The sequence below is a fragment of the Carlito syrichta genome, unplaced genomic scaffold (assembly GCF_000164805.1).
Source record: "Carlito syrichta isolate Samal-C Ts95f unplaced genomic scaffold, Tarsius_syrichta-2.0.1 Scaffold301679, whole genome shotgun sequence".
Taxonomy (NCBI): Eukaryota; Metazoa; Chordata; class Mammalia; order Primates; family Tarsiidae; genus Carlito; species Carlito syrichta.
The window spans coordinates 40,653-50,059 of NW_007245775.1; the positions used below are offsets into that span (position 1 = coordinate 40,653).

At 51.4% G+C, this 9,407-nt stretch overlaps 1 protein-coding gene across 2 annotated transcripts in view; it reads right to left on the reverse strand.

Annotated features, from left to right (window-relative positions):
• SDHB (succinate dehydrogenase complex iron sulfur subunit B) overlaps positions 1 to 9,407 on the reverse strand; it is a 38,141-nt gene that overhangs the window by 4,156 nt on the left and 24,578 nt on the right. Inside the window, exons 4-7 of one of the 2 annotated variants that reach the window (XM_008055107.1) lie at positions 7,810 to 7,946; positions 6,994 to 7,110; positions 3,053 to 3,154; positions 1,747 to 1,869 (exon numbers count right to left, since the gene is read on the reverse strand). In XM_008055107.1, coding sequence (XP_008053298.1) covers positions 1,747 to 1,869; positions 3,053 to 3,154; positions 6,994 to 7,110; positions 7,810 to 7,946 — 479 coding nt within the window. The remainder of the gene's footprint in view (positions 1 to 1,746; positions 1,870 to 3,052; positions 3,155 to 6,993; positions 7,111 to 7,809; positions 7,947 to 9,407) is intronic. The other variant, XM_008055109.1, reaches the window with a different exon arrangement.

Sequence of the window (9,407 nt, forward strand, 5' to 3'; positions counted from 1 at the left end):
CTCCCCAAGTTGCCCAGGCGGGTCTCGAACCCGCGGGCTCAGGCAATCCACTCGCCTCAGCCTCCCAAAGCGCGGGATCACAGTCTGAGCCACTGAGGCCGGCTTCGAAGCACTTCTGAGGCAGTCAGAGTACACTGGGGCTGAGACCAGGCGGAAGCACAGGCAACGGCAAGCGAGAGTCCATGTGCTCCCCCAGGACCCCCATGCCCACCCTGATGCTGGTGTCAGGCAAGAACCCCTCTTTGAGTGAACCCAGCAGCAGAGGGCAGCCTGTTTGAAACACGGCACACTTCCAGGTAAAGAATAAGTGAATGACCCAGCTTGGAGTTCGTTTTCCAACATGCTGTGGCTTTTTTTTTTTGCTGCTAGCTGGTTTTCCCAGAGTTTTCCATCTTCCTGTCGCTGACTCACCGCAGCTTGTAAGTTTCACGGCTCCGCCCACAGTCTGTGCTCAAAGGGCAGCCTGAACCGCAGGGTTCTGGCTCTGCCCAGCCCGCGGGCCAACCTGCCTAAACCAGTGCTAGCACAGGCCATGTCTAAACGTGTCTCTGAAGTTCATGCGCTGAAAACAGTCCCTAACACGACAGCACTGACAGGTGGGAAAGGAGGGGCATGGAGTCAGGAAAGCCCCGTCATGATCATGGAGACGAGCTCCTTACGGAAGGATGAGGCTGGGCCCTTGCTCTCGTCCTTCTGCCATGGGACGACACAGCACGAGGCCCTCCCCAGACACTGGCGCCACATCTAGACTTCCCAGCGTCAGAACCATGAGCCAAATAAAGTCCGTTTCTTTTTTTTGAGTCGGAGTCTCACTCTGTCGCCAAGGCTGGAGTGCAGTGGCACACGCTCACAGCCACTGCAGCCTCCACCTGCTGGGCTCCGGCGATCCTTCCACCTCAGCCTTCCAAGTAGCTGGAACCACAGGCATGTGCGCCACTACACTCGGTGAATTTTTTGACTTACTGTAGGGATAAGGTCTCACCAAGTTGTCCAGGCTGGTCTCGAACCCCGGGACTCAGGCAATCCTCTCACCTCCGCTTCCCAAAGTGCTGGGATTAGAGGTGTGAGCCACCGTGTCCAGCAACTTCATTTCTTTGTAAGTTACTCAGTCTGTGACACTCGGTGGCAGCAACACCAAACAACTGAGACGGCACCCGACCAAAGGGCAGCCAGGCCACAGCTGGCCACAGGGTCCCCTGCGTGGCTTGGGAAGCCAAGTGTGGCCAATGTGGTGCCCCCTCAGGAACCTGGGCCAACTAGGGCCAGAGCAGACAGGCAGGGAGCTGAGGCTGGAGGCGTGCTGGGCAGAGTCCAGGCCAGGGTGAGCACCAGGCAGCAGCGAGTGTGAGCAGAAAGAGGGACAGAAAGCCAGGAGGGCAAGGGCCGAGAGAGAGAAGCTCCACAGAGCGGAGAGAGAGAATGGGCTGGCACCAGAGCAGACTGGCAGCTGACGTCCCAGGACTGACATGGAGAGGAAAGCTGGTCCCCTGGCTGCCCAGGCTCTGATGGCCTCCAGTGCCTGGCTCCTACCAAATCAGGCTGAGCAGGTGCCGCCTATGGACTCCTGTGGGTCCTAGACTTGTGCCCCGAGAATGAAGCCTGCTCCTCGTGACAGAGCCAGACGAGTGCCAAGCCTCACACTGGGACGACAGGCACATGCTGTCCCTCCTCCCATCTCAAGTGGCCAGGGCTGCCCCCTGCCATGCACCTTCTCACGAACCACAGAGGAGGCCACCAGTCAGGTACCTTGGGACAGGTCCTTGTGCAGTTCATGATGGTGTGGCAGCGGTACAGAGAGAACGGGTCCTGCAGCTTGGCCAGTCGCTCCTCGGTGAAGTCATCCCTGGAGTCGATCATCCAGCGATAGGCCTGGGAGACCAGGGACTGCTTAGCTCAGCGGTCAGCTTGACAGGCCAGAGCTACACCCAGGCCCAATGTCCAGCTCTGGGAGTGCAGAGGCTCAGATGACCCATCTCTACACTCTCGAATGCCTGCCTATCTTTCCTGGGAAGGCTCCCTGCTCTCATAACTCTGCTTGGCCTTTGATCCACGCTACACCTCATCCCCTGGTGCTCAACGGTACACTACTGGGATAGTCTCATAGCTAGTTCATTCTGCTCCATGGCTTCCTCTCCAGCGTGAGTTCACGAAGGCAGGCACTGGATCAAACAACTCTATTTTCACAACCCCTACCCATGCTGGACTCTGTCTGAGTAAACTGACGATTTCACACATCTGTGTGAGATCTATTTGTCCCATTCATTGATTCTTTTAATTCATATATCCGCCTCAGCAGCCTGGGAATCAGCAAGCTGAAACTTACAAACCAAATGGTCACAGGCCTGCTCGAGCAGTGTGACCCTGAGGACCAACACTTTCCTACAACTCGGCCCATCTGGTCCAAGTGACCAGCACAAGTGGACCTCATTATTCAGTCTTTCCGTGGCTGGGAACCAATGTGGTCGCCAACCACGGAACTTCTCTTTTTGTGGGAAAATGAGAAGTTGTCTTTTGAGTTGCTCAGAGTCTGTGAAAAGCATGGACCACAAATCTAAAAAGCACATGATTTTGGGGAACAAAGAGAGTGACCTTCTTGGCATGCACACCAGCATGACTTTCTAAGCAACCCGTCAGCCCAGGTTTTCATTAGTCTGGAACCAACTCCCAACCTGCAGCTGGTCACTGCCCCCCAAAGTTGTTTCTTTCTCTCCTGCTTGCACATGACAAACCCCCGAGGGAGGCACACAGGGAGCCTCTGACAGACGCAGGTAAGTGGGCACGTCACAGCCAGCTGCACAGGAAATACATTTTAAACATCTGCAAGGCATGGTTTACCAAAAGGGGCACCCTCACCACCCTGAAACAAAGGCAGTTTGCAGATGAAGCCCAGATGTCCTGAAAGCGAGCAAACATAGTGCAACCAGTTACACTGTTGATACCAGATGCCCATGAGGGAAAGCCCCTGCCCCTCAGTGCGGTTGGCTCACAGCCATCACTGTCCTCTTGCGATGCTCGAGTTCAGTTTCTCTTAGAGCCACGAGGAGCACCTCACCTGCATCAGAACCGCAGGTCCCAGGTACTTGTCCCCGTTCCACCAGTAGCTGGGGCAGCTGGTGCTACAGCAGGCGCAGAGGATGCACTCGTAGAGCCCGTCCTGTGTGGGGAGAAGTGAGGTGGGGAGCACGTGAGGGAAGAGGCATGCTCATGTCTTCTGCCGAGGAAATGTCACGTTTAGTGTCAGCGCAGGAACGAAGTGCTCGTGTGTATGTGCCTTTTCTTGGAAAAATCCAAGGAGTGGTTTGCAGACATTTGGCAGATTCATAAAAAAGACTTTTTAAGGGCTGGGCATAGTGGCTCCTATAATTCCAGTACTTTGGGAGGCCAAGGCAGGAGGATTGCTTGAGCCCAGGAATTCAAGACCAGCCTAGGCAACATAGTGTGACCTCGTTTCTATAAAAAACAAAAACAAAAACAAAATTAGGCACACATGGTGGTGCACACCTGTAGTCCTAGCTACTTGCAAGGTTGAGGTGGGAAGCTCATTTGAGCCCAGGAGTTTGAGGCTGCGGTGAGATGTGACTGCCCCACTGCATTCCAGCCTGGGTGACAGAGTGAGACCCAACACAAACAAAAGATCCTATAAGTGAAATATGAACAGTTGCTGGCATAGAGTCCAGGGTTCTTAAATCCAAGTACAATGCACTTATCCCTTAACAAACAATAATCCCTCATTCATCTAAAAAATCAATCAAAATGAAAACAGCTTACATGAATTCCAACTAACTGGAATGCAGCAGAGAGGGGAGACACGTAAGGGTGCTGGGCTGGAGCAGCAGGGTACTCTCTACCCGCGCCTGCCTTGGCTCAGCAGAGGAAACCTCAGGTTTTCACTGGGAACCCCAGCATCAGCCCAAATCCTTGCCAGCCATGACTGAGTGCCTTGTGTTTTGAACGCTTTGCCTTATCCGGTCATCACAGTAACCCTGTGGGGTGAAGATTAGCCGTTCCTACCCACAGGTCCACAGGTAAGGAACTGAGGCCCGAGGGGTCAGTCAGGTCCCAAATTCTACCACCAAAAGATTGCCGGCACAGACCCCACAGGCAGCAGAGCCGGCAATCTTTTGGTGGTAGAATTATAGATTGTTATTATTATTATTATTATTATTTTTGAGTTGGAGTCTCACTCTGTCACCCAGACTGGAGTGCAGTGGCCACTCCCGGCCACCGCAGCCTCGACCTGCTGGCTCTGGTGATCCTTCCGTCTCAGCCTTCCGTGTAGCCGGAATTACAGGCGCGCGCCACCATGCCTGGCTAATTCTTTGATTTACTGAGGAGACATGGTCTTGCCATGTTGCTCAGGCTGTTCTTGAACTCCTGGGCTCAGGAAATTCTCCCAACTCAATCTCCCAAAGTGCTGGGATTACAGGTGTGAGCCACTGTGCCTGGCCTAAATGAGTAAATTTCTATTACAGGTAGAGCACCACAAATCTGAAAATCTTAAACATAAAATTATGCAAAATCAGAGTAGGAAAAATTATCAAAGTTTTTGAGCACTGATATGACACTCAAAGCAAATACCCACTGGAGCATGGATTTTGGATTTTTGGATGCTCAATCGGTAAATGTAATGCAAATATTCCAAACTCCAAAAAAACGTGAAAACCAGAACAATTGTAGTGCCAAGCATTTTGGATAAAGGATACTCAGCTTGTATCTGCAGGGAGCCCTTCATTCCCTAGCAATACACACCACAGAGATGGTAACAAGTCATGCCGCACTTGCCTCACCAAGGGTTAAGACTAGCTGGGCCAAGATGGGCCGCATCTGACATGGACTCTGGGAGTTAGAAATGGAGGAGCAGAGCAGTGTCCTGAGAACAAGGACCTCTGGAGACAGATGCGTGCTCTGACTTGCAGCATTGCTGCATGACCTCTCATCATGGCGATGATGACACACTGCGCCGCAGACTCACTGGGACGCTCTGTTCTTTTTTCTTTTTTTAGTTGGAGTCTCACTCTGTTGCCCAGACTGGAGTGCAGTGACTGCTCCCAGCCACCGCAGCCTTGACCTGCTGGGCTCCGGCGATCCTTCCGCCTCAGCCTTCCAAGCAGCTGGAACTACAGGAGTACGCTACCACGTCCGGCTAATTTTTTTGATTTATTGTAGAGATGAGGTCTTGCCAAGTTGCCCAGGCGGGTCTCGAACCTGTGGGCTCAGGCAATCCACTCACCTCGGCCTCCCAAGGCGTGGGATTACAGGCTGAACCACCGAACCCGGCCGATACCCTGTTCTTAATGCTTTATGGGAAGGGGAGAGGAGGCTGAAATTCACCAAGGTCTGAGGCAGAATTCATTCATTCGTTCACACAAATAGTTTTCATATTTTCTTTCCTTTTTATTTTTTTTGAGTTGGAGTCTCCCTCTGTCGCCCAGACTGGAGTGCAGTAGCCGCTCCTGGCCACAGCAGCCTTGACCTGCTGGGCTCCGGTGATCCTTCTGCCTCAGCCTTCCAAGTAGCCGGAATTATAGGCATGCGCTACCACGCCCAGCTGATTTTTTGATTTATTGTAGAGATGAAGTCTTGCTGCCCAGGTGGGTCTCGAACCCGCGGGCTCAGGCAATCCACTCACCTCAGCCTCCCAAAGGCGCAGGATTACAGGCTGAGCCACCAAACCCGGCTCCTTTTTATTTTTTTAGAGACAGGGTCAACTGTTGATAAGTCCAGGCTGGCCTCAAATTCCTGGGCTCAAGTGATCCTTCTGCCTCAGCCTCTCAAAGAGTCGGGACTACAGGCACACACCATTGCACCTGGCCTTTTTATTTCATACATATATATATATATATATAAAATTCACAACTAATTTTAATGATAATGTAACATGTGCCAGGGTTGGGGATGCAGAAAAGATGAAGACATAGCCCTGCCCTTGAGGTGTGCTTGGTCCACCACCCGGACAGGCTTGTCTCCGGCTCTCAGGATACGTGCTGGACTGGAGGAGCGTACCGAGTGGCGATGGTGTCCCTGGCCTGTGCTGACATGCAGCTGGGGCCCCACCTCCTGTGGCTCCCTTCTCACCCCATCCCCTCCACAAGAGCAGGAAGGGGATGTGCAAATTGGAGAAGACTTCTTGGAGGAGGCAGAGTAGTACAGAAAAAGAAGGGGACTGAAAGCTGATGATGCTGCTGCCACGTCAGCCTCTCTGGCCGCGTGCAGGAACAGCAACTCCAAGAGAGTGAGACGGCCAGCAGCGAGTCACAGGCCACTCTGAGTGTGGAGTCAGGAAGGACAGCAAGACTCTAGGCCCGGTGCTGCCACTAACACCTCGCTCCCCTCTGGAAAGCTGGATGGTGGCAAAAGGCCGCAGCTGGGGCTGGGCGCGGTGGCTCATGCCTATAATCCCAGCACTTTGGGAAGCTGAGGTGAGAGGACTACTTGGGCAACTTGGTGAGACACCACCTCTTCAATAAATCAAAAAATTAGCTGGATGTGGTGATATATGCCTGTAGTTCCAGCCACTTGAAAGGCTGAGGTGGAAGGTTCACCTGAGCCCAGCAGGTCGAGGCTGCTGTGGCTGGGAGCATGCCATTGCACTCCTGCCTGGGCAACAGAGGAGACTCTGACTCCAAAAAAAAAAAGACCGCAGTTGGGCAGCAGATGGGCTGTATTTTACTCCCAGCGAGGGAATAGCTCTGATCAACAGGCAGCTAGTAAAGCCCAGGCCATTTACACCTGGTTTCTTTTGAAAAGGATGAGCACCTGGCAACACGGCAGCCACCTGTCCTGTGAGATAGGGCACGGGCACACCAGCTCCTGTCCCCACGGAGTCCTTCATGGGCTCACACCACCCCCTCAACCCTGAGAAATGGGTGTCCAGATGCCTTAGAGTTCCTTTCCAGAACACACCAGATGGTCTGCAGCATCTCACGCTGTTGTCCCTCCCACACTCCCGGCAAGCTCTTTCTTCAAACCAAGATAATAACAGGGACTAATGACCAGTTTCTCACGGTCTTCTATGGACTGCAGATACTGCTGCTTGCCTTGCTGGGACTCATCCTTCTTCTTCAGGTAAGGCTCGATGGACTTGTACTGGGCATAGAAGTTGCTCAAATCCTGTAGCGAAGAGGAAAAGAGAAGGGTCAGAGTCCATCTCTGACCTCAGCTTCCTAGTGTTTACCCCATTTCTGAACACTGCCTGTTTTTCCACGCAGCCAGACAGCTAGCCTCTTCTCCTTTGGCATGAATATATGTAGATCACAAAGGAGAAATGGTCACAATGTCAAGCACGGCCAGGACCTCTCTCCCTCACCCAGGAAACTTTCCAATTCCACAGTCCTTTCTTCCCTGCCTACCCTTGAAAACACCAAGTCAGCAAAGGTGGTCACATACAGGGAGGTAGAAATTAGAGTAGAACTCATAAACAACTTTTGCTTTCCCAACGGGTATTTTCCACATGAATTCTTTGTAGTTATGGCCAAATTCTTCATTTCTGGTCGCATTCCAACTTGAGAGTTCTATGCCCTGCTATTCCCAAACAAGTCTCACCAAATGAGCTGCTGGAGGATTTTCTGGGCATTTATTTTAATTAAACTAAGGCCACCCTGTCTCAGATCTGGGAATTTTCCTAACCTTCTCAGTGACACTATGGTCTTCTTCTCGCCATCATGTAGGGAGACAGCCCTACCAAACTGTTCCGGCATCTGACTAGCAGAGGAGTTTTAAATACTCAAGAATATACTGACCCAAAGAACTAACAGCACAACATGCATGTGCACTGTCCCCCTGCAAAAAGAAAAACATGCAGAAACTCACAGGCACAAGATCCTTTATCACATACATATGTGGCAGAGGGTAGATTTTTGAGACTTTGTTGAGGTTGGTGTCAATCCTTCGGGTGCAGGCCAGGGTGTTGCCTCCGTTGATGTTCATTGCACAAGAGCCACAGATACCTGAGAGAGACACGCACATGTGACACATCCTTACCCCACTCGGTCAGTCCTGCTCTAGATCCTTCCTCCAGGGTATCCCTTGCCCCACCATCAGGGGTAGCACTGACATGGGGCATGCCACTGCATAGGTGCCTGTGGGATTTTCTCCCTGTCACCCATCTTCCTGCCTAGAACATGGCTCTAAAGACTGGAGTTCCAAAGGCCATTTTGTGATCCTGTGGCAATCCTGAGATTAGATGCCACATGCTAAGGTCAGAGGAGGACAGAGGGCTTGCGTGCTGCTGGTATCATGGGGTTCCCACACCAGGTCTAGTTCCACATGCTACGTGTTTTGAGAGAAAAATCAACCTGCATTTTTTTTAAAGGCTTTTCATTTTCACTGTTACTTGAACTCAAAATTTTTTTTTTTTTTTTTTGAGTCAGAGTCTCACTGTCGCCCAGGTTGGAATGCAGTGGTGCACGTTCATGGCCACTGCAGCCTCGAACTGCTGGGCTCAGATGATCCTTTCACCTTAGCCTTCCAAGTAGCTTGGAACCACAAGCATGTGCCACCATGCCTGGCTGATTATTTATTTATTTATTGTAGAGATGAGTTCTCACCATGTGGCCCAGGCTGGTCTCGAACCCCTGAGCTCAGGCAATTCTTTCACCTCTGCTTCCCAAAGTGCTGGGATTACAAAGGTGAACCACCGTGCCCAGTTTGAACTCAGTTCTAATAGATACAACACCCAAAAGCAAACCAACACTATCCAAGTCATCTTAAGACTGAGGCCTGGATATAGACCATCAAGAGATGGCTCTTCTTCTATGGTCGTCACAAAACAAGCAGCAAAGTGGCTGCCCTGTGGCTAGGAGACCCATATGCTGACTCAGCGGGGCCCTTCCAAAGAAAAAAATGTGAAATGAAAGTAAAGCAGAGCAAACAAAAATAAGGTGCTGACCCAGGACCCGACATGAGAATTTTCTTAGCCTGGACCTAGTTGCTGTATATGCAAATTTCCTAGGCATTTCAGAGTCTAGAAATGACTATGCAGTCCAAATCCCTGCAACTACTTCTTTGAAGCAGTTTTTTGAATATTATCGAGACAGAGAAACATAATTGCTTGTGAAAGCTGCACTGGGTTCTCACTTTTACAGACGGCAATAAAAGAAAATACAAAGATCTGTCTTAAGCAAATACTCCTGAAGTTCCCCCAAGAGACTGAAATCATCAATATGTTTATGCACACCTGGAATCTAACCAGAGCAGTCTGCTTTTATAAGAAACGGCAAGGGTTGGGCTCGGTGGCTCAGCCTGTAATCCCGCGCTTTGGGAGGTCGAGGTGAGTGGATTGCCTGAGCCTGCAGGTTTGAGACCCACCTGGGCAACTTGGCGAGACCTCATCTCTACAATAAATCAAAAAATTAGCCGGGCGTGGTAGTGCACGCCTATAGTTCCAGCTACTTGGAAGGCTGAGGTGG